Genomic DNA, 24,782 nt, shown 5'->3' on the forward strand with positions numbered 1-24,782 from the left:
ACCAAACCCCAACAGTGCCCAAGAGTTGTACAATTGCTAGAAAAGAGAAAGGTGGAGTCAGAAGTTCTCATATTGAACTATATCAGACTGTGGTCACCAATTTTAATGATAAATCTAATAGAAAAGAAAATAAATGGATAAATTAAATCCATAATCTATATATCTCAATCAATTTCTATTTTCTTGCCTATAACATTTTATGGCCTGATCTTAAAACCCTACATTGATTTGAGTTTCATCATCTCCTTTAATGCAAACTAACTTAAACAAAGTACTGAATACTGTGTATTGAATTATTCAATACCTTGAAAGATACAAGAATAAATTATGGCTCCTTCTCTGGGGAGGTAGTGAAGGTAGTAGATGTGGGAAGCTGGACTCCAGGCATCATGTACTACAAATTTAGTGGCTTCATGTTCAAGTTGGTGGGAGCATGGATTTCAGAGGCCTATAGCCCACAGGGATTAAAGCCCGTGGTTTCCACAGAAGCACCACCTATCATATTTGCCATACCAACTAAGCTGACCTGATTCCACTGCATATAATTTTGCTAGGAAAAACAAAGTTCCAGAGCTGAAGAAGTTTCTCCAGAAAGCTGATGATGTGCCCATCCACCTGAAATGAGGATTCCTTGACCAAATGCTATACTGGACCACCATGGTGCTGACTATGGGCGGGATACTGCCTGATCACCCTCTACGTGGCTTCACAGCCCCAAAAGAAATGAGTTGGCGCCAAAACAAATAAGGACTGGTTTGCTTTTTGGCATAAACCATTTGAATTATCTTTTTCATTGTTTCTGTTAATGTTTTGTTTGTTTGTTTTTGTTTTTTTTTTTTTTGAGATGGAGTCTCGTTCTGTGAGCCAGGCTGGAGTACAGTGGTGGAATCTTGGCTCACTGCAACCTCCACCTTCCGGGTACAAGCGATTCTTCTGCCTCAGCCTCCCAAGTAGCTGGGATAACAGGCATGCGCCACCATGCCCAGCTAATTTTTGTATTTTTAGTAGACAGGGTTTCATCATGTTGGCCAGGCTGGTCTCGAACTCCTGACCTCTGGTGATCCACTCACCTCAGCCTCTGAAAGTGCTGGGATTATAGGTGTGAGCCACCGTGGCCAGCCTAATTTTTTTGTTGTTGTTGTTGTTGTTTTACTTGGATGATACATGTTTCCAAGAAAAACAGAAAGATATGAAGACAGTATTTTGGCTTGCTTATGAAATGCATATGGCTTGTCAGAGCTCATTCAACAGTTAAAGCCATTGTTTAAAGAAATGATGCATCCCGGCATTGTGGCTCACACCTGTAATCCCAGCACTTTGGGAAGCCAAGGCAGGTAGATCACTTGAGGTCAGGAGTTCAAGACCAGCCTGGCCAACATGGTGCAAACCCATCTCTACTAAAATACAAAAAAATTAGCCAGGCGTGGTGGTGGGTGCCTGTAGTCCCAGCTACTTGGGAGGCTGAGGCAGGAGAATCACTTGAACCCAGAAAGCAGAGATTGCAGTGAGCCGAGATCTCGCCACTGCACTCCAGCCTGGACGACAGAGCAAGAGAGAGGCCACCTCAAAAAGAAAAAGAAAAAAAGAAATGATGCTGCACTCTGTGTTTGTGCTCCTGATTTCCCTGGAGGTTCTAGACCTCAGGCACTTGAGGAGGCAATTTTTTTTTTTTTTTTTGAGACAGAGTCTCACTCTGTCACCCAGGCTGGAGTGCAGTGGAGCAATCTCACGTCACTACAACCTCCACTTCCCGGGTTCAAGCGATTCTTCTGCCTCAGCCTCCATAGTAGCTGGGATTACAGGTGCCCACCACCACACCCAGCTAATTTTTGTATTTTTAGTAGAGAAGAAGTTTCACCATGTTGGCCAGACTGATCTGGAACTCCTGACCTCAGGTTATCTACCCGCCTTGGCCTCCCAAAGTGCTGGGATTACAGGCGTGAACCACCGCACCTGGCTAAGGTTGCATTTTTTTTTTTTTTTTTTTTTTTTGAGACGGAGTCTTGCTCTGTCGCCCGGGCTGGAGTGCAGTGGCCGGATCTCAGCTCACTGCAAGCTCCGCCTCCCGGGTTTCACGCCATTCTCCTGCCTCAGCCTCCTGAGTAGCTGGGACTACAGGCGCCCGCCACCTCGCCCGGCTAGTTTTTTGTATTTTTAGTAGAGACGGGGTTTCACCGTGTTAGCCAGGATGGTCTCGATCTCCTGACCTCGTGATCCGCCCGTCTCGGTTTTTGAGCATAGGGTACAGAAGCCTCTCTGGATTTGGATGTGGCTGAGGAAAGAAGACAGAAGCCAAGGCCATGCACATAAAATGAGGGGTTTGAGTCAGTACTCACCTGGGGGGGGAGGGGGTAGAACAGGGAGTGGGGGTTCCATCTTGCAGTAAAATTTTAAAAGAAATAATTTTTAGCCTGCCTCAATTCCTTGGGTGGTTCATTTCAAAGGGTTATTTGCCTCATCTCATATCTTCAGTGAAATTTTACGTGTAATTGTGTATATTTATTCCACCATGGGAAGAGAGAACACCTGTTTAGTGTTGCACTTTAGATTGGTGTCTTTGTTTTGTTAATGCAGCTGTGCCACAATTTCTCCTTTATCTTTTAAAAATGTTATAACTTTAAATTGATTTTTTTCTCTCTCTTTTTGAGATGGAGTCTCCCTCTGTCCCTCAGGCTGGAACACAGTGGCGCAATCTCGGCTCACTGCAACCTCAACCTCACAGGTTCAAGCAATCCTCCTGCCTCAGCCTCCAGAGTAGCTGGGATTACAGGCGCACAACATCACGCCTGGCTAATTTTGTTAAATTATAACTTATTTTGACAGTGGAATAAATACATGAATTTGAAAAAAACGAATTGCTTGCCCTCAAATTCCTAGGTAGTAAAGATACCATATACTTGAGCAACAAGAATACAGGACTGAAATGTAACACAGCAACAAATTTACAAAGCCTTCCAGGAGCACAAGAGAAAGAGATCCCCTCTCCCTGAGGGAAGATAAAGACTTTTTTTTATGCAGGAGACATTTGAAATGGAACTTGAAAAATGGGTAGAAATACTACAGGTAAAGATGAAAAAATGGCAACATAAGTGAAATATGGGATCAAAAAAAGAGGGGACAGCAGAGAAAGTAATTTTCAATTGGCTGAAGATCCAAGTTGGTAAAGGAAACTAGTGAAAGGAAAGAAAGGCACGTTGGGTTCAGAACACATAGGAGCTAGGGTAGCTTGCCATGCTACAGTAGCTTAAAAATCTGTCTTCTTTCCATCACATTAAACAGTGGTGAAAAATCTGAAAGCCATATTAAAGAAGAGATGTCAGGGATATGACTACTTAAAATTCAGGAAACTACTTTTGTAAAATCAAGAGCTGTTAGGAAGAGTTATACCTGTGTCTTTATTGTGTGTGCCAAACTTGCCCCCTCGAAACCCTACTTGACTCAAATACACAAAATTTTAAATGAAAGCAACTGAAGATGTGGGCAAATACTGGCAAGGTAGCAATATTGGTGCAAAGCAAAACTGTGTGTGGCTACCTGCTTCCAGTTTTTGTATCAACCTCAAAGCAGCAACCTCTACCTAAGTACCACTGACACTCAGCACAGCTTCAAGTGCTTGTAGATGAAGAAGTTTTAAAAACACATTAAGAGGCTGGAGGCGGTGGCTCACGCCTGTAATCCCAACACTTTGGGAGGATGAGGCGGGTGGATCACCTGAGGTCAAGAGTTCGAGACCAGCCTGGCCAACATGGTGAAACTCCGTCTCTACTAAAAATACAAAACAAACAGAAAAAAAAATTAGCCAGGCGTGGTGCCGTGCGCCTGTAATCCCAGCTACTCAGGAGGCTGAGGCAGGAGAATCGCTTGAACCCGGGAGGCAGAGGTTGCGGTGAGCCGAGATCACTCCAGCCTGGGCAACAGAGCAAGACTCCATCTCAAAAGAGAAATAGATAGATAAAAATAAAAACATACTGAGAGTCTGGGGGTTTTTTTAAGGTCGGGGAGGAGAAAGGTGCAATCCTCCAGGCTGTTTTATTCATCAACACAACAAGGAGTGGGTGGAGGAAATAAACACTCATCGATGGAAGAAGGGGAAGGGGGGATCCTGCCTTTTCTATTTCTCTCCTGCGCTCGCTCCCTAGCTTCCTCGGAGCTTCCAGTTGCTCCTCCCGCTCTGCTGGTCTCTTCAGTCTCCCTATTCCCGCGGCACACCCCTCCCCAACATAACTCCACTCCCCAGTGCTCTCCAGACACCGCCTCTTCGTCCCCACAGTCCCAGGCCTCCTCGCCTCCTCAGTTCCCAACCCCTGTCTGGGCTCCCCTCCAAGATCCCTCCTCAATCCACACACGCTGGGCCTCCCCACTCCTCATTCAGCCCCCACAACTAGATCTCCCCGACAGGCCCCACTCTGCTGGTCCCCACTCTGTCTGCCCTTAGCCCCCAACTTCTCTCTCCAGTCCCTTCACACATGGACCCGGCGTCCCCTTCCAGTCAGCATACAGCTGCCCCGCTCTCACCTTAATCTCCTCCACCCGCCGAGTCAGGCGGCTGATCCGGGTCCCCAGATCCTCCTTTTCCAGCCTCCCGGAGTGTGCCAAAACTTCTGTCACGAACGAGGCCATGGTCAAGACGGGAATCAATGCTGACTGGGTCACTCTCGTAGCCAGCGCGGCAGCTCCCGTCCCCCCGGCCGTCTTGACGCGCGGCCTGCCGGGAAACGGAGTCTCGAGGGCCTCAGACCGCCGCCCGGAGGGCGAGGGGCGCACTACAACTCCCAGCAGGCACCGCTCCAATCCCAGGATGGGATTTCAACGGTGTCCCGTAGTTGGCAAACTGTATGCAGACGCGTTTTCTTCCTTAGTTGTTTTCAAAGTTTGTCGCTTCCCGCCCGTTTTTCACTGGAGGAAATTAAACGTTTTTAATGACCAGGTCTAACTGAATCTTTCTAAACTTCAAAAGGCTTACGTGTAAAATTACCTAACTGAAAGAGCCAACGAGCCCATCTCGATCTTTTTTCCTCAACTTTTATTGGGCCGCTGTGGCACCAGAAGCTATGAACGGCGTCCTCTGGAGTTGTGTAAAGAAGTGGCGTCACCTCATTATAAATAAAAGGCCTGTAATTGCATCTATGAACATATATTACATCTACGTGATACATTACACATTTACATTACCTACATTACATATTTATATTACTTAGACATAATATTAGTCCTGTGTGAACAAGAACAAGATACTTAGTACTTTGTCAGATTATAAATATGTGTGTCAAAAGCTTTTAGAAATGGTTTATTTTAATGCATTGCATATAGAAAGATGTTCACAATATTCTATGTATAGTATGGTTCCTTTTCAAAAACATAAGTCTATAGCCATTGTTTGATCAAAAAACAAAAAATAGGTAAGTATGTAAGTAAAGGACAGACATCAAATTATCCTATGGGTGGTGGATTTATGGTGTTTATGCTCTTCTCTGCCCTTGCTTTCTCTATTTTTCTGCAGTAAACATACACAGTCCTCCCTTGGTATGGGGGGATTGGTTCCAGAAACCTCCCCTGCCCCCATAGCAAAATCCATGGATGCTCAAGTCTCTTACATAAAATGATGTAATGTTTACAAGTAATCAGCACACATCCTCCCCATACACTTTAAATCCTCTCTAGATACTTATAAGACCTAATACAAATCAATCTAAATGCTATATAGTCGTTATATTGTATTTTTATTTGCATTATTTTTTGTTGTTGTATTGTTATTTTTTATTAGTTTTTTCCAGGATATTTTTGATCTGTGGTTGGTTGGATCCATGGATACCAAGAGCCAAATGTACTGCTTTGATTAAAAGTAAAAGGTTTTTTGTTTTTTAAAAAGGTATATTGTGAGGGTTGACCCCAAATAGGCACTGACCCTAAGATCCCTGACAATTTTAAGTGTCTGCGAGATAATCTGCTTATCCCAGTGAAGCAAGGGCTGATTCATGTGCCATAAGGAGAGGAAACAAAACTGGGATTGAGAGAGGAAGCACTGAAAACAGTCAAAACATCGAGAGAAACTCCTTTCCTTGGAAAACCAAATCAATCGCTTTTTGGTAGACCTGTCAACTTTACTTTGAATTCTAACTGCATTAATAATAAATGCCCAATGACAAAGAATGACTGACAGATGAAAATTCTGAAACTTTGTACTGCATATTTATTAAGCAATTATCACATAGCAGACGTTGTGCTAGGTCTGGGGACCCACGACATGTGAATATATAATCACAGAAAAATATGATAATTACTAATCTGTAGGTAGATGAGGGATGGATCTAGATTTAGTGGAACCTAAATCTTATGCAGTTGCAGGGAGGGGAAGGACTCTTTAAGAAAAAGAATATAGGCCGGGCGCGGTGGCTCAAGCCTGTAATCCCAGCACTTTGGGAGGCCGAGACGGGCGGATCACGAGGTCAGGAGATCGAGACCCTCCTGGCTAACACGGTGAAACCCCGTCTCTACTAAAAAACACAAAAAACTAGCCGGGCGAGGTGGCGGGCGCCTGTAGCCCCAGCTACTCGGGAGGCTGAGGCAGGAGAATGGCTTAAACCCAGGAGGGGGAGCTTGCAGTGAGCTGAGATCGGGCCACTGCACTCCAGCCTGGGTGACAGAGCGAGACTCCGTCTCAAAAAAAAAAAAAGAATATAAAACAATGAATATAAAATTAGATGCCAGTCTTAGAAGGGACCTGTGAAAGTAACGAGCCCTGAAGTTTAATCTGCCCCTGAGGAAGGTGCAAATGGCAGAGGAAATACTGGAAGAGAAGCACCCAGTCTCTGACTGAATCAGAAAGGTTTCAAAATGTTAACATTTACAGGAGGCCATTGCTTTGGACTGAGTTCCTGCACTAAGCCCAACAGACCAAACCAAAATGGAGTCACTCATGCTAAAGCTCTGCTTCACCACACCAAAACTAAGCTGTCTATCTGACCTTCTGAGAAATCAGGAGAATGAGAGATAGTCACTAAATTCCCAAACCTGCCAGTTTCAGTCAGTGTGATGACGAAGTTCCCTCTGTTTTAATTCTTACAAAAAAGTACCTGAACTAAACTGATGCCAATCAATCAGTTATTTTCATATTGTTCTGTTTCTTGGTTCCCACCTTACAAGGAAATTAAATTTGAAACAGCCAATCTGCTTTATGTTCTTTGTTTCTCTTTTCTTCAGCCTTTTTCTTTCTATAAAACCAACCTCCTCTGTTCAGCTCATCAGGACACTGATTCTACTTTATGGAATGAAGTGTTGCCTGATTCTAGAATCACAAATAAAGTGAATTAAGATCTTTAAACTAAATTTGTTGTAATTTTGTCTTTCGACAACGGTAATGAGAAATCTGAAGTGAGAATGAAAGGAAGTGCTACTTTGAGATTGAGGTTCTGGGACCTCCCTCCAGAAAACCTATCTGTACATACCCACAAAACACAACTGCCTAAACTGTCCGAGTTTGAGCTGCCTGGCTCACATTGAATCTGTTGTTTACCAGCTGGGGGACCTTGGCAAGTTACCTAAAGTGTATCGTACAGTGACAGTGTGAAAATTAAGTAAGGATAAAGCGTCTAGCCAAAAGTCTGGCATTTAGCCGTACACAGTAAATGCAAATTATTTCCTTTCCTGTCAGAACCTGCTACTTGGCAGCAACAACAAACAGGAATGGAAGCTGGTATGATTACCATTTATTATAGCTGCTGTCCCAGCAGCACGGGGAGCCTGGGGAGGGAGCACCTCCCTCTGGGGATATTCTGGGTTTGGGTAGGTTCCTTGGATTGAGGAATTTAAAATTATTTTGTAAAATTAATATTTGTGCACTTTTATAATAAAAATATTAAGTGATAATTTATAAAATACGTAAAATACATAGGTAAGCACAAATAAGGAAATACAAATTATGCATAATTTTATCACCAAAATAATCATGTTAACATTTTGTGGTCTTCTTCCTGAGCAGAGAGACTACTGGGTAAGGTGAAGACTGTTCCTCAAGGTCCAAGGAAAAGTCAGGGAACAGCCAGAGTTAGGCTGAGAAAGGAGAAGAAAGAGCACACAGCATGGACTGCGATGGCTACACACAGTCAATGCATGCAACAATGAATGAATACTTGAATTTTAAAAAAGAAATTAATACATGCATGTGTTCTGTATTCCCTCATTGACCTCACCTTCTTCATAGTTCACATTTATCATGGCTTATATGTCTCCCAATTCGCAGATGTTCACAAATCATCAGGATAAGGCAAGGAAATCAGGAGCAAAGCCTGAAAGGATTCCTCCTGGCCTATCATGACTCACATACACATGACATCCCTGTATTCAAGAAGCAAAGTAACGAATGCATTATTTCTGGCAGAGGACAGTATAAGCAGACAGCGTTTCCAAGCTTGCACAGTATTTTCAATCATGTTGCTATAATAGCAGCATAAGGTGCCTACAATTTGAAAAAGCAACCCATTTGCTTCAAAATAGTATGAAAGGGAAGGAGTGGGTGCAGGTAGAAATGAAGCAAGATTGGGACGAGTGGATAATTTTTGAAGTGGAACAATGCGATAGGCGATTTCTTTATACCGTTCATTCTACTTTTGTATATGTTTGAAGTTTTCTGTAATAAAACATAAAAGAAAAATGAGCACTTCAAATGATTCTGTGTGCCTTCCCCCAAAACCTCACACCACTGATAAACACTGGTATACCAGATGTCTTAGGTGTTGAGCCATCAGTTAGACAAAGTCAAGATCCTCCTTTCTTAGGGTATGTCTCTTCCTTTCAGAAACACCTTTGCTTTCACTTCATATCTACCACACAGTGTGGAGTAGGTTAATTTGTGAATAGGGAAACACATGAGTCAGACATTCATGACTCCAACAGAATAAATCCGTTTTCTTCTCTGTCTTGCTATAAAGACTAAGTCTCACCCACATGCTGTGTCACCAGTGTGCAGAGGCAGCTTCTGCAGCCTGGGGACAAGAACATGAAATGTCCGAGTTTGAGCTGCCTGGCTCACATTGAATCTGTTGTTTACCAGCTGGGGGACCTTGGCAAGTTACCTAAAGTGTATCGTACAGTGACAGTGTGAAAATTAAGTAAGGATAAAGCGTCTAGCCAAAAGTCTGGCATTTAGCCGTACACAGTAAATGCAAATTATTTCCTTTCCTGTCAGAACCTGCTACTTGGCAGCAACAACAAACAGGAATGGAAGCTGGTATGATTACCATTTATTATAGCTGCTGTCCCAGCAGCACGGGGAGCCTGGGGAGGGAGCACCTCCCTCTGGGGATATTCTGGGTTTGGGTAGGTTCCTTGGATTGAGGAATTTAAAATTATTTTGTAAAATTAATATTTGTGCACTTTTATAATAAAAATATTAAGTGATAATTTATAAAATACGTAAAATACATAGGTAAGCACAAATAAGGAAATAAAAATTATGCATAATTTTATCACCAAAATAATCATGTTAACATTTTGTGGTCTACACACACACACACACACACACACACACACACACGTATTTCTATATATTCTTTGTCTTTTTCTTTTTTTTGAGATGGGGTCTCACTCTGTCACCCAGGCTGGAGTATAGCGGCGTGATCTCGGTTCACTGCAACCACCACCTCCCAGGTTCAAGAGATTCTCCTGCCTCAGCCTCCTAAGCAGCTTGGACTACAGGCGTGTGTCACCATGCCCGGCTAATTTTTTTATTTTCTTAGTAGAGGTGAGGTTTCGCCATGTTGCCCAGGCTGGCCTGGAACTCCTGGCCTCAAGTGATCCACCCACCTCAGCCTCCCAAAGTGCTGGGATTACAGGCCTGAGCTACCATTCCCGGCTGCATTCTATATATTCTATGTACTGTTTGGTCACTCGCTTTTCTCACTTAACGATATATCAAAAATATTTTTCATATCATTAAAATTCTTTCTATAAAATCACTTTAAAATGATTGCCTAGTATTAACAAAAAATGACAATTCTTAACAATATTTCAATGGACATTTTCATAAATCTTTGTACATATCCATGATACATTAGGTAGATTTCTGGAGATAAGGTGCTGGGTCAAAGTATGCATATGTTTAAAAGTATGACACATAAAGTCATGTTGCCCTTCGAAAAGATTATATCGATGTGTATTTCCAGAACATCGATCATTCTTGTGATCTTAGAGCTGAGGAGTGATTTTAGTTTATGAATTTATTCATCAGATATGTATTGATGGCTCCCTGTATGGCTTTTTTGCCTGTCATGGGACCCTCCCCCAGACTCCACACCACATCTGATATTGGACACACCCCTTAAACCCAAACATTGCCAATTCCTGGCACCTGCCCCAGCTGCTGCTCAGAACACTGAAACAAGAGCCCTCTCCCAATGTGAAAGATCTTCCACTCAAGTAGTCCCTGCTAACCAGTCACTGACCCACTCGTGCTCCTTTTCTTTCTGCATCTGTGGTGGGAGTGACTATGGGCTGGAGTTTCCGTGGGAAAGTCCAGCTCGGGGGGCTACTTCTCTCCCTCCTTGGCTGGGTCTGCTCCTGTGTTACCACCATCCTGCCCCAGTGGAAGACTCTTAATCTGGAACTGAACGAGATGGAGACCTGGATCATGGGGATTTGGGAGGTCTGCGTGGTTCGAGAGGAAGTTGCCACTGTGTGCAAGGCCTTTGAATCCTTCTTGTCTCTGCCCCAGGAGCTTCAGGTAGCACGCATCCTCATGGTAGCCTCCCACAGGCTGGGCCTATTGGGGCTTTTGCTCTCCAGCTTTGGGTCTGAATGCTTCCAGTTTCACAGGATCAGATGGGTATTCAAGAGGTGGCTTGGCTTCCTGGGAGGGACTTTGGAGGCATCTGCTTTAGCCACTACCCTCCTTCCCGTCTCCTGGGTGGCCCATGCCACAATCCAAGACTTCTGGGATGACAGCATCTCTGACATCATACCTCAGTGGGAGTTTGGAGGTGCCCTCTACTTGGGCTGGGCTGCTGGTATTTTCCTGGCTCTTGGTGGGCTACTCCTCGTCTTCTCATCCTGCCTGGGAAAAGAAGATGTGCCTTTTCCTTTGATGGTTGGTCCCACCGTCCCCCCATCCTGTGCTCCAGTAGAGGAGTCAGATGGCTCCTTCCACCTCATGCTAAAACCTAGGAACCCCGTCGTCTAGGACTGGCTTCTGCCAAGGATCTGTGGAATAAAGGAATGTCTGTAGAATCCTTTCTCACTCTAGGTTTGTTTGCTTCATTTTGAGGGTGGTGGTCACTGTCCCACTTACCAAGGATGTGATTGTATTGATGATATGGTAGTCCTCATTTCAGAACAAAAACTCAGGGCACAGTATCTAACAAACATGTTTTTCTGATTTGAGATTTTATTTATATAAAAATGCTTTAAAACTCATAACTTTAATTACATATTTGATTCTTTCATTACTAAGGAAAAATATATTACAAAATTGCAACCATCAGAGAAAATCTAGTGTGAATAGGCACTTACTGTTCTGTATAGGTTAAAAAAAAAAAAAAAGTTGAAGAAGGTGCCTTGGCAAAGGAAAATGAATTATTGGCCCAGAACAGCATCTTAGGACAGAAATCCTCTTTGTGTCCATTTTCAGCCTCAGGTGTACAATTTGAAAGAGAGCTAGGCCGGGCGCGGTGGCTCAAGCCTGTAATCCCAGCACTTTGGGAGGCCGAGACGGGCGGATCACAAGGTCAGGAGATCGAGACCATCCTGGCTAACACGGTGAAACCCCGTCTGTACTAAAAAATACAAAAAATTAGCCAGGCGAGGTGGCGGGCACCTGTAGTCCCAGCTACCCGGGAGGCTGAGGCAGGAGAATGGCGTGAACCCGGGAGACGGAGCTTGCAGTGAGCCAGGATCCGGCCACTGCACTCCAGCCCGGGCGACAGAGCGAGACTCCGTCTCAAAAAAAAAAAAAAAAAAAAAGAAAGAGAGCTTCACAATATACCTTTGCTGTTTTATAGATCCTTAATATCCCAAAGGAGAGACATAGTCTTGTTTCTGCCACATCGTGAGGCGACAAGCAGTCTACTCTGTCTTCCCCACCTGAAGGTTAACAGTTAGTCTAAGTGAGTGGTAGGGTGACCAACTCTCCTGGTTTGCCTAGAACAAGGTACTTTCAGTGCTAAAACTAGCCAAGTCCCAAGCAAACTGGGACACAGTGATTACCTTAGAATGACTGTGTCCAAATACTGCCCAATGTGAGCATGTATATGAAAGAAGTAGCTTCTCAGAAATGTCTTTCACCATGTGCAAAATCACAGTATAACTCCTTGAATTTTTGTTTTGTTGTGTTTTTTTGTTTGTTTTTGTTTTTGAGACAGGGTCTCACTCTGTTGCCCAGCCTGGAGTGCAGTGGCATGATCATAGCTCACTGCAGCCTCAAACTCTTAGGCTCAAGGGATCCTCCTGCCTCAGCCTCCCGAGTAGCTGGGATTACAGGCATGAGCCACCAAGCTCAGCTAATTTTTTAAATTTTTTGTAGAAATGGGGTCTCGCTATATTGCCCAGCTGGTATCAAACTCCTGGCCTCCCCTTAAATTTTAACCTGAGTGTCAGCAGATCTACCCAGGTTGTGGCTACAAATCAAGTCCCTTCCTAACCTAAGTTCCTTTGCTTGCTCTGCCTGCAATGGCAGACTCTCTCCTGACTACCCCACCTCAGGTCTTCCTCCAGCATTTCTGCAGGTCCTGAAGGAGGAGCTTCCTGTTGCTCATAAACCTGTTTGTCAGCTGCAATCATCCTGCAGCATCCACCTTGTTCCTCTCCCTGCCACCTGTCCTCCACTCCTGTAATCAGTTCAAGAATCACCATTGGCCCTGCCAACAATTCCCTCAGGAGAGCAGCTAAAGGGGATGGCTCCTAATGCCCCAAGTAGGTCACTTCTCCAGGTTCAGAGGCATGCTGGATTCCTCACAGTACAGAGGACATTCCTCCCTCCCCAAGCTGGTGCTGTGCTTTGTCAGCTCAACTCTGAGGTCTCACAACGCTTCTCACCTCCTGATAAAATAGCCCCAATATCACGAGATAGCCATTGCTCAAGAATACACACACTCAGACACAAGAGTAAACAAATTTGCCAAAGTAGCCCAGGACAGTTCCCTCCTTAGAAAAGTACCTTCTTCCCCCCCCTGCAGAAATGGAGTCTGCATAGGTGCAACTTCATCTTCTGCAACTCTTACCTTCTTACCCAGAGCAGATTTCTCTGGAAGTCACAGTTTCTCCAGAAAGCTCCTTCTCCTTTTATGGCTGTCCTTTTATGTATGTCTACTTGGCATGAACAAATCAAAATGATCCCTAGGCAAATACAGCTCTGAGTACAAAGGCCCAGTTTGCATCAAAGGTGTATCCTGGCTTTCCGTGTCTGGTAGGTCAGAAAATGGTTTCCAATGCCTATTATATTAGCTACTCCTTCTCAATAAAGTTTCAAAGCTCTTTGGACCAAGTTTCAGTCAGGGGTGAGGCTCAATTATCTAAGCATTTTCTTGACCTCCCAGTGTCTACATGAAAGAATCATTTCATTACTCATCCATCTGATCATTTATTCACTCACTTAACAAACATTTATTAGCACTGACCACGTGCTAGGAAACAGGATAAAATGGTAAGACAAAATATATTCCTGTCCCTCATTCAGGCAAATTAGGGAGACAATTTTTTTTGTTGATTTGAGACAGAGTTTCACTCTTGCCCAGGCTGGAGTGCAATGGTACGATCTTGGCTCACTGCAAACTCCACATCCCAGGCTCAAGCAATTCTCCTGCCTCAGCCTCCCAAGTAACTGGGATTACAGGCGTGTGCCACCACACCCTGCTAATTTTGTATTTTTAGTAGAGACGGGGTTTCACCACAGTCAGGCTGGTCTCAAACTCCTGACCTCAAGTGATCCACCCGCCTCGGCCTCCCAAAATGCTGGGATTATAGGCGTGAGCCACTGCACTGAGCCAGGAGACAAATATTAATGTAAAATCACTCAAATAAATGTAAATAGTAACTTTGACAACCTTTACAAATTTGGAAAGGTACATGGTTTTATAAGATCATGCAATAGTTTAATCAACTTTTATGAATGTAAAAAAGAGAAAAAAATATATATACATAAAAAAGATCATGCAATAGGAGGGATTTAACCTAGTCAGTGGTTCACGAATCGATACTCAAAGGAAGCGATAACTGGCTGAACAATAAAGGGTGGGTAGCAGTTCCAGATGAGGAGGGGAGAGGAAGATGCGTAAGGTGAAGCTGGCAAAGTAGGAAGAAGCCAGATCTTGTAGGGCCTTGTAGGCCTCAGTAAGGAACATAGTCTCTATTCTCAGGAACATGGGAAACCAAGCACATGGTCTGGGAACAGGAGCTTGGCAGCAGTAACCCACTCTCCCTTTTCTAATGACTTGTCTCTATGAAATTTCCTTATCACACAGTTGTGTTGGGCTTACAGGTAAATGTTGGTAATTTTACTGAACATATCTTGAAAATTTTTTCAGTTTTGGAAGAGCAGATATTATTTGTTTTGCTACTGAGGAAAATGAGATTCCGAGAATTTAGGTGACATGCCCATGGGGGGTAATTAACTGACTCAAGACTTGAAGCCAGGGTTTGGCACCATGGCAGTCTTTCTTCACTTTGTCCTATGGCCTTATGGGATGGGTTGCTTAGACAATCGACCAGACCAAAGGAAAAACTCTCGCTGAAGGCCAGGCGCGGTGGCTCATGCCTGTAATCCCAGCACTTTGGGAGGCCGAGGCAGGCAGATCACCTGCGGTCAGGAGTTCAAGACCACCCTGGCCAACATGGTAAAACCTCATCTCTACAAAAATACAAACATTAGCTGGGCATGATGGTGGGTGCCTGTAATCCCAGCTACTTGGGAGGCTGAGGCAGAGGTTGCAGTGAGCCGCGTTCGTGCCATTGCACTCCAGCCTGAGCGACAGAGTGAGACTCTGTCTCAAAAAAAATAAAAAACTTCTCACTGAAGTCGATGGAAAAACCAAAGACCTTCAAAATAAAACCCTCCTTTGTGCTTATGTTGAGGTTTAAACAGGGTCCTTGTTGCCAGGTGGCTCACCTGCTCCTGCTGGTGGTTTGCAGCCCTCACCTGAATCCCACATTTGCAGGTGCTGATGACATTCTTTCATCAGCAAGTGATTATGGCTTCCTCTGCAGAGAAATGGACACTAACGATTTGTTAAGAAAATATTCTGTCTTCCCAACTCTCTTTATAAAGGACAAAAGGAATTTTTAAAATGGGTGTGGGCACAAACTCTTGATGACATACTGGCCATGTGGCCAACAGCATGTCCTTCCCCAAAAGGGAATGTGATCTGCATTCTAGTGGGAATCCGCATTTAGAGAGAGTCTGAGGAAAGAGATGCTGTTCACCTAAAACTGCCATTGTTTTTAGCCACCTGCTTTGAAGGGGCAAATAATGAGAGATAAAAATAGAACTAATTAAATCATAACTTCAACACGGCCTTTTCTCATATAGATCTGTGGCAGATTATTCTCACATCAAAAACATTTCTTTATTGTGGTTACACATGGAGAGGTGTGTAGTCATATGTATCGGAAAGAGAAAGAAACATTAATCAATCAATATTTCAAGCCAGAAGTATTTATTATGTGCAAGGTAGTGGAGGAAAATAACTCAGGGACTCACCAAATTTGATGCAGTTAGAGTTTAGTCACTTGGTGCTATCTTCTCCATCAAACTGTCTTTGGGTTTGAAAATTTCACCAATGGGAGTGAAGGCATTCCAGAAGGTCTCTATTAAAATACTCATCCGTAACCCTTCTGAACTTCTGAATTAGCTCTAGGGAAAAGTCCTAAGGGAATGTGATTTGGGGATGGGAAAGAAGTCAGAATGGTTTCAAGGGCTTCTGGCCAGGAGATGTGTCCTCGCAGCGAGGATCAGGACAATAAGAAACTCAGGAAAATGTTTGTTTATAGTCACTGGTCTCATAGGGAACTAGAAGAAGATGTAGTTCCCTTTCTACTCCATCAATCGATGGATCTATTATTTTTTAACCCAGTTGTTCATCTACGTTTATAGGATGTGGAATGAACTTTTCTGTTGCCCAGAGTTTTGAGTAAAGCCTCAAAGCCCTGTCCCATAGGTGACAGTGCCTTATATTCTAAAGAGATGGGCTGCTAAGAGGTGTCCAAACTGGTTCACCTTCACTCCCAACATCCCACAGGAGAGAAGAGTCCAGAGTCATTAAGGGAGGATTCCTGGAAGGGATTTCATAACAGTCTAGAGTATTATTATGTTCTCTATCCTTCCTAGCGAGGAATGGGATGGATGTGGACCTTGAGAGAACCACTTGCAGGTCCAAGTTGTTCCCAGGAGGGAAGACTGGATCTGAGACACCCCCATCCCAAACCTGCTGAGCCACAGAAACTCCGTGGGCCCGCTCCTGCTGCAACCAGAATGGAGCCCAAGAAAGCTCTTGGGAAAACCTAGGCAGAGGCCTAGAGGCAGGTGTGTGACCTCCACTGAAGCAGCCTGAAGGCAGGAGGCTTGTTGGAGTGGGACAGCAGCAGCACCTGCACTTCTGCCTTTTACTAGGACAAGGTGGTGAATGTCCTATACCCAAATGGGTGCTGGAGAAGGCAATCGGAGTGATGTTCCAAAGTGCCATTGGAAAGTGTTAATGATCAGGGCAGGACCAAAGAGGTAAGAGGTCAGTCAGAAAACCCGAAAGTATCAGCGAATGAATGGCGTGTGAAGGTTTTCTGCAGGGCCCTCTGAAGAGCCCATAAAATGCTCCCTGCAAGACCTAGTAATTGGGTTTCTGTCATAATAAAGGACATTGAATCAAGAGAGTATTATAAATGACAGTATTTTTTTAAATTTTATTTTTATTTTTTAATAGAGGCAGGGTCTCACTATGTTGCCCAGGCTGGCAACTGAACTCCTGGGCTCAAGTGATCTTCCCACTTCAGCAACCCAAAGTGCTGGGATTATAGGCATGAGCCACTGCATCTAGACAATGACAGGTTTTTTGTTTTTTGTTTTTTTGAGATAGAGTCTTGCTCAGTCGCCCAGGCTGGAGTGCAGTGGCGCGATCTCGGCTCACTACAAGCTCTGCCTCCTATGTTCACACCATTCTCCTGCCTCAGCCTACCGAGTAGCTGCGACTACAGGTGCCCGTCACCACGCCCGGCTAATTTTTTGTATTTTTAGTAGAGACAGGGCTTCACTGTGTTAGCCAGGATGGTCTCAATCTCCTGACCTCGTGATCCGCCTGCCTCGGCCTCCTGAAGTGCTGGGATTAGAGGCGTGATCACTGCACCTGGCCGACAGTTTTTTAAGAAGTAAAAAATGCCCTTTGCTTTTTTCTCCTATAAACTCTCCTCCCCCAGGCTCTGAGGGAACCAAATTGGGGGTTAGCCGAAGGAATGGGGGAGGGAGAGTGAAAGAAATCCTACATCTCCTTCCTTACTGCTGGTCTGGGAACCACTGGCTGAGGCCTGAACTAAGGACAGGGGAGAAGCACTGAAATGAATGAGAGTGAATTTAGATTGAGACTAGCCTGGGCTCTTTCATACATGAAAATCATTCTGTTTTCCTACTCATACATGACAATAAACCTTTGAGATCTTTTAGATGCTATCAAGGAGAAAGGAAGGGAAAGATCATTTTGAAAGTAATAGTGGGCCGGGCGCAGTGGCTCACACCTGTAATCCCAGCACTTTGGGAGGCCAAGGCAGGCAGATCACGAGGTCAAGAGATCGAGACCATCCTGGTCCATCCTGGCCAACATGATGAAACCCTGTCACTACTAAAAATACAAAAATTAGCTGGACGTGGTGGCAGACACCTGTAGTCCCAGCTACTTAGGAGGCTGAGGCAGGAGAATCGCTTGAACCCAGGAGGCAGAGGTTGCAGTGAGCTGAGATCACACCTCTGCACTCACTCCAGCCTGGGTAACAGAGCAAGACTCAAGAAGAAGAAGAAGAAGAAAGAAGAAGAAAAGAAAGAAGAAGAAAGTAACAGTAAAAACAAAAACAAAGCTGTCAACTCACCATGTCCTATCAATCAAGTTCAGGCCATTCAATAAGATGACTAAAGAAAAATATATCTAAAACAGGATGAGTCGATCTGGATTTTTTTTTTTTTTTAAGAGATGGGGTCTCACTCTGATGCCTAGTTGGAATGTAGTCATGCGGTCATAGCTCACTGCAATCTTGAGCTCCTGGACTCAAGTGATCCTCCTGCCTCATCCTGTGGTGTAGCTCAAACTACAAGCATCCACCATCATGCTCAGCCCAATCAGATCTGAAATACTGCAATTTTTATATCAAGTGTAAGCCCCAATCCCCTCAATAACACTGTCTTCTGTCACACTGGCTAGTATGAACACATCCACTTGCCAGAGGCCCACAGCTCCCTGGATATCTTGATAATACACCCCAGTTATCTAAAACCCACATGTGGGCCCTATGTAGGTCAGGATAACCCTTAAAATTCTTGCCTGGATGATGAATTTCCCTATGAGAACTGCATTTGCATCTGCATCTTTACACTGAGTCATTTCTATGTCTATTCTCTTCTTTAACCCTTAAAACACAGCCCCCAGGTAAATATTTTCATTTTATAGACCAGAAAGAAAGGTTCAGCCAGTATTTGAACTCAGATCTGTCAGATTCCAATGTCACTATTCTTTTCACGGAACCACATCTTATAAGACATACTGATTCAGTAATGACTTATCAGGAAAGCTGTAGAACTGCTTAACCTATGAATGAGCTCTGGCTATTCCATAAGTAGAGATAGTCGAGATGACTTTGTGAATGACACTACTACTTTCAAGTCATCACTAGGGATTCTGCCCTGGCTGTTAAAATCTAAGTGCTAACTTGGGAAGATCATCTTCACCATGCAGTGAAACATCTAGCCCATCACCAGGACCCTAGATAGAAAACCAACCATCCCTCCGTGAATTCTACTCATATCAAGACCAGCAAATATTTAATTTTGAGAGCTCATTATTGGCATTCCTGGGTACCACTTTTGTGCCAGCTTATCAATTCCAAGTCATCTAAATTCTTCAGATGGTTTCTAACCTCTACTTGTACTCAAAGTTAATATTCCTGCTTATTAATTATCGTAATTTCTTGTCCTGCTGGGATAGCAGGGACAACCCAGGCTTATCTTCTTTTGAAAAGGAAAGAGGCCAGGTTTATGCCTTGTTGGACCCATTCCTGGAATAGATTCTATTCTCCTGTCTATAAATGGCAATCAGATAACACAACAAGGAGATTGAGGGGTCATCATAACTGGCCAACAACTTAATGGGCAATGAAGCAATCAAAGGTGCTGTTTTGCTTTGAGACAGAGTCTCACTCTGTCCCGACTAGAGTGCAGTGGTGTGATCTCGGCTCACTGCAGCCTCTGCCTCCCAGGTTCAAGCGATTCTCCTGCCTCAGCCTCCCAAGTACTGGGATTACAGGCGCCCACCACCACACCTGGCTAATTTTTGTATTTTTAGTAGAGATGGGGTTTCACTGTGATGGCCAGACTGGTCTTGAACTCCTGACCTCAAGTGATCCACCTGACTCAGCCTCCCAAAGTGATGGGATTACAGGCGTGAGCCATCACACCCAACCAAGGGTGCTAAAAGGAAGACATGGTAACATCCTTAAAATCTCTTAACTCTCACCTATGCTTGTGTACCTTTACTATACACAGACACACACACACACCTCTCTTAAGCCAGTTCTACTCAGACTTATAGTAAATCAATGTGTCAGTTTATTGTTCAACAACTTAAAAAGAAGGTAGAGAATTTTTTTAAAGGTTCAGGAAAAAGTAATGTAATGATTGATTAGCTCAGAACTTCAACTTATGAGAAAACCTTAAGGAACTGATGAGTTTTTGGTAATTAAAGGAAAGGCTAACTATACAGAAAATTATATATATATTTCTATATCGCCACTAGAGTCAAGTTTTAAATGACGAATGTGCAGAAGATAAAAAGTATTAATTTAAAAGGTATGTAATCTTTTTTTTTTTTTTTTTTTTTTTTTTGAGATGGAGCCTTGCTGTATTGCCCAGGCTGGAGTGCAGAGGCATGATCTCGGCTCACTGCAACCTCTGCTCCTCCAGGTTTAAGCAATTCTCTGCCTCAGCCTCCAGAGTAGCTGGGATTACAGGTGCGTGCCACCACGCCCAGCTAATTTTTTTGTATTTTTAGTAGAGACGGGGGTATCACCATCTTGGCCAGGCTGGTCTTGACTCCTGACCTCATGATCCACCTGCCTCGGCCTCCCAAAGTGCTGGGATTACAGGCGTGAGCCACCGCGCCTGGCGAGTATGTAACCTTTAATCTATCATTGAAGGAGGTTCTACAGACCTTTTATAAAACCATAGTGTTGATAATGTAAAATCCGTTTTTTGTTTTTGTGTGTGTGTGTGTTTTTAGTAGGTATAAAAGTTCTATAGGCCAGGTATAGTGGCTCATGCCTGTAGTCCCAGCTTTTTAGGAGGCTGAAGTGGGAGGATCGCTCGAGCCCAGGAGGTCGAGGCTGTAGTGAGCCATGACCATGCCACTGCATTCCAGCCTGGGTGACAGAGTGAGACAGTTTGAGAAAAGAAAAAAAAAAAGTTATATGAATGAGTAGGTCTCAGCTGTGACTGTATATCAGAATCACCTGTGATGCTTTCTAAACCATAAAAGCGTCAATGGCCCAGCCCAAGTCTAACAACTCAGTGTCTATAGGGTTGAGGCCTTGGCAGCTGTAGTTTTTAAAGTGACACAGCTGATTCTGAATTGGAAGCCAAGGTTAACAACCACCACTGAAGAGTTTTTTATTAAAAATGCAGAAAAAGGGCTGGGCGCGGTGGCTCACGCCTATAATCCCAGCACTCTGGGAAGCTGAGGCGGGTGGATCACGAGGTGAAGAGATCGAGACCACCCTGGCCAACATGGTGAAACCCCGTCTCTACTAAAAATACAAAAATTAGCTGGGCGTGGTGGCATACGCCTGTAGTCCCAGCTACTCAGGAGGCTGAGGCAGGAGAATCGCCTGAACCAGGGAGTTGAAGGTTGCAGTGAGTTGAGATCGTGCCACTGCACTCCAGCCTGGGCGACACAGCAAGACTCCGTCTCAATAATAATTTTAAAAAGCAGGAAAAAAAAACTTACAAAAGGCAAAAATAAACAAAGCTAATAATTACTTGAAAAGACTAATTAATAAACCCCTGAAAAGACTGACTGCAAAATACTGAAAGCAAAAAAGATACAAATCACCCAGTAACCCAGTATCAGTAACAAAAGACAGATATTACTATACAGACCCTAATTAAAAATAAAAAGTCGGCCGGGTGCGGTGGCTTATGCCTGTAATCCCAGGGCTGTGGGAGGCCGAGGCGGGCAGATCACGAAGTCAAGAGATCGAGACCATCCTGGCCAACATGGTGAAACTCTGTCTCTATTAAAAATACAAAAATTCACTGGGAATAGTGGTGCGCACCTGTAGTCCCAGCTGCTTAGGAAGCTGAGGCAGAAGAATCGCTGGAACCTGGGAGGCAGAGGTTACAATGAGCCAAGACTGCAACACTGCACTCCAGCATGGGCGACAGAGCAAGACTCTGTCTCTAAATAAATAAATAAATAGTTACAAGATAAAATTATGAACTTCCTGTAAATAAAATTTTAATTTTAGATAAAATGGACACACTTCTAATAATTTTCCAAAACTGATACAAAGAAGCAACCAGAAAGATCTGAAAACCCCACATATCTGAATGAAACTACATCTATAATTAAAAGCATTCCCACAAACCAAAATGACAATTCCAGGCTCAGATGGCTTCAACAATGAATTCTTCCAATCAAGGAAGAAATAACCCTATTTTACCCACACTATTCCAGAGCATAGAAAACGAGACCACTTGCCAATGCATTCAATAAGGCCAGAATAATCTTGACACCAACACCTTAACAAGCACATTATAAGAAATGAAAATACAAGGTCAATCTGTCTTATGAATATTCATGCAAAAATCCATCTACATATAAAAAATATCATGGTCAAATTTACCTTATTCTGACAACACATGGCTAGTTTAACACTGGAGATCAAGAAATGTAATTCACACATTAACAGAACAAAGAACGAGACCTATGTAATCATTTTGATATACATACAAGCATTTGATAAAAATTCAAGCTTAAAAAAAACTCAGCAAACTAGTAACAGAAGGAATCTTTTTCTACCTAGTAAGTGAAATTTACAACAAACCTATAGCATACTTAATGGTGAAATATTGAACTCCCCCCACCACCAGATACTAGGGGACAAAGATGCCCACTTTTCACCATCTATATATTCAGCATTGTACCAAAGGTCCTAGTAAGTGTAATCAGGCAAGAAATATAAACAAAAATTGTAACAATTTGAAATAAAAGTCATCATTCACAGATTACCTAATTATGTATAAAAACATCTTCTGAAGTCTATAAACTATTAAACATCAATTCACTTCTAGATATGAGAATAAAAATGCAATCTGAAAAAATGACATTTACCAGAATGTCAAAACATAAAAAAATCCCAGGCATAAATCGTTTGGAAGAGGTGGAAGACCTTTATATGAAAATTAAGAAAAAGCTTTAAAAAATAAGATACACCGGCCGGGCGTGGTGGCTCACGCCTGTAATCCCAGCACTTTGGGAGGCTGAGGTGGGCGGATCACAAGGTCAGGAGATCGAGACCATCCTGGCTAACACGGTGAAACCCCGTCTCTACTAAAAATACAAAAAATTAGCCGGGCGCGGTGGCGGGTGCCTGTGGTCCCAGCTACTCCGGAGGCTGAGGCAGGAGAATGGCGTAAACCCGGGAGGCGGAGCTTGCAGTGAGCCAAGATCGCACCACTGCACTCCAGCCTGGGCGACAGAGCGAGACTCCATCTGAAAACAACAACAACAAAAAAAATAAGATACACCATGCAGATGTCAGTTTTTCCCAAATTATCTCGTCACTGTAAACTTAATAAAAAATAGCTAGAGATTTGTGTGTGCATGTGTGAAACTAACAAAATGATCCTAAAATGTATGCCAAAATGCAAAGGATCAAGAATAGCCAAGAGGCCAGGCTCAGTGGCTCATGCCTGTAATCCTAGCACTTTGGGAGGCCTAGCTGGGAGGATCACTTCAGCCCAGGAGTTCAAGACCAGCCTGGGCAACATAGTAAGACCCTCATCTCTACAAAAAATACAAAAATTAACCAGGTGTTGTGGCAAGCTACTGTTGTCCCAGCTACTCAAGAGGCCTAGGTGGATCACTTGAACCTGGGAGGTCAAGGCTGCAGTGAACCATGATCACACCACTGCACTCCAGCCTGGGTGACGAGACCCTGTTCAAACAAACAAACAAAAAATGAATCGCCAACACAATCTTGAAGTACAAAACTGGAGGGAAGTTGTTTTACCAGAAATCAAGAAATAAAGACTTGTTACAAAGCTATACTAATTAAGAAAGTGTGAAGGCCGGGTACGGTGGCTCACGCCCGTAATCTTAGTACTTTGGGAGGCCAAGGTGGGCAGATCACCTGAGGTCAGGAGTTCAAGACCAGCCTGACCAGAATGGCAAAACCTCATCTCTACTAAAGAGACAAAAATTAGCCAGGTGTGGTGGCGTGTGCCTGTAGTCCCAACTACTTGAGGAGGCTGAGGCAGGAGAATCACTTGAACCCTAAGGCAGAGCTCGCAGTGAGCTGAGATCACACCACTGTACTTCGGCCTAGGTGACAGAGCAAGACTCTGCCTTGAAAAAAAAAAAAAAGTGTGATATTTGTACAAGCAGACAAATAGGATAATGGAACAGGCAAAAGAGCCCAGAAACAGACCCCTGTGAACACACCTGATTTATGACAAAACTAGTAGCATTGCAAGGCACTGGAAAATGGACGATATTTTCAATAAACAGGGCTTGGTCAATCAACTATCAAAGGTGAAACTTGCCTGGGCATGGTGGCTCACACCTGTAATCCTAGCACTTTGGGAGGCCGAGGCGGGTAGATCACCTGAGGTCAGGAGTTCAAGACCAGCCTAGCCAACATGGTGAAACCCCGTCTCTACTAAAAATACAAAAAGTTGCTGGGCATAGTGGCGCGTGCCTATAATCTCAGCTACCTGGGAGACTGAGGCAGGAGAATCGCTGGAATCCAGGAGGCAGAGGCTGCAGTGAGCCGAGATTGTGTCACTGCACTCCAGCCTGGGTGACAGAGTGAGACTCTGTCTCAAAAAAAAGGTGAAACTTCCCAAAGGTAACGGAATATCTTTATGACCTTGGGTAATAATTTAAAGAGGACATTATAAGCACTAACCATGAAAGAAAAGATGAATAGATTCAAATATATTAATATCAAAAACTTATTTTCATCAAGACACCAAGAGTGAAAAGCCAGAGTGGAAGAAGACACATGCAATGTATACAACCAATAAGGGCTCCATAGCTAGAAGATATAAAGAACTCCTATAAATCAATAGGTTAGAGACAATAAATCCAACAACAAAAATGAATAGAAGACCTAAATAGGTATTTTACAAAAAAAACAATGACCAAAGGCCAGTAAGTACACAGAGAGACTCGACGTGAGTATTCAGGAAGTGCACACTGAAACCACGAGATTATCACTGTGCACTTTCCTGAATGGCTACAGTTAAAAATACTGATAAAACCAAATGTTGACAAGCATATGGAGCAACTGGAACTCATAAACCGATGGTGGGATCAAACTGGTATAACATT

General features: G+C 43.6%; 2 protein-coding genes and 1 pseudogene across 3 annotated transcripts in view; 2 read left to right on the forward strand and 1 right to left on the reverse strand.

Moving 5' to 3' along the window:
• The window catches only part of ZW10 (zw10 kinetochore protein), a 41,071-nt gene extending 35,979 nt beyond the window's left edge, over window positions 1–5,092 (reverse strand). The window contains exons 1-2 of one of the 2 annotated variants that reach the window (XM_033204906.1): window positions 4,976–5,092; window positions 4,516–4,896 (exon numbers count right to left, since the gene is read on the reverse strand). In XM_033204906.1, coding sequence (XP_033060797.1) covers window positions 4,516–4,620 — 105 coding nt within the window. In that variant the 5' untranslated portion in view covers window positions 4,621–4,896; window positions 4,976–5,092. The remainder of the gene's footprint in view (window positions 1–4,515; window positions 4,897–4,975) is intronic. The other variant, XM_033204904.1, reaches the window with a different exon arrangement.
• Window positions 390–785, forward strand: LOC117080183 (annotated as a pseudogene).
• A 5,127-nt stretch (window positions 5,093–10,219) lies between the features above and the next one.
• CLDN25 (claudin 25) lies at window positions 10,220–11,173 on the forward strand. The gene has a single exon (XM_033204907.1). It carries the CDS (start codon window positions 10,484–10,486, stop codon window positions 11,171–11,173), a length of 690 nt encoding a protein of 229 aa, XP_033060798.1. The 5' UTR covers window positions 10,220–10,483.
• Window positions 11,174–24,782: the final 13,609 nt, after the last annotated feature.

The sequence above is a fragment of the Trachypithecus francoisi genome, unplaced genomic scaffold, assembly GCF_009764315.1.
Source record: "Trachypithecus francoisi isolate TF-2019V2 unplaced genomic scaffold, Tfra_2.0 Lachesis_group8, whole genome shotgun sequence".
NCBI lineage: Eukaryota > Metazoa > Chordata > Mammalia > Primates > Cercopithecidae > Trachypithecus > Trachypithecus francoisi.

Bases quoted from the DNA above. Each gene is read 5' to 3' on its own strand.
- CLDN25 (XM_033204907.1), top strand. From the start codon at position 10,484: ATGGGCTGGAGTTTCCGTGGGAAAGTCCAGCTCGGGGGGCTACTTCTC.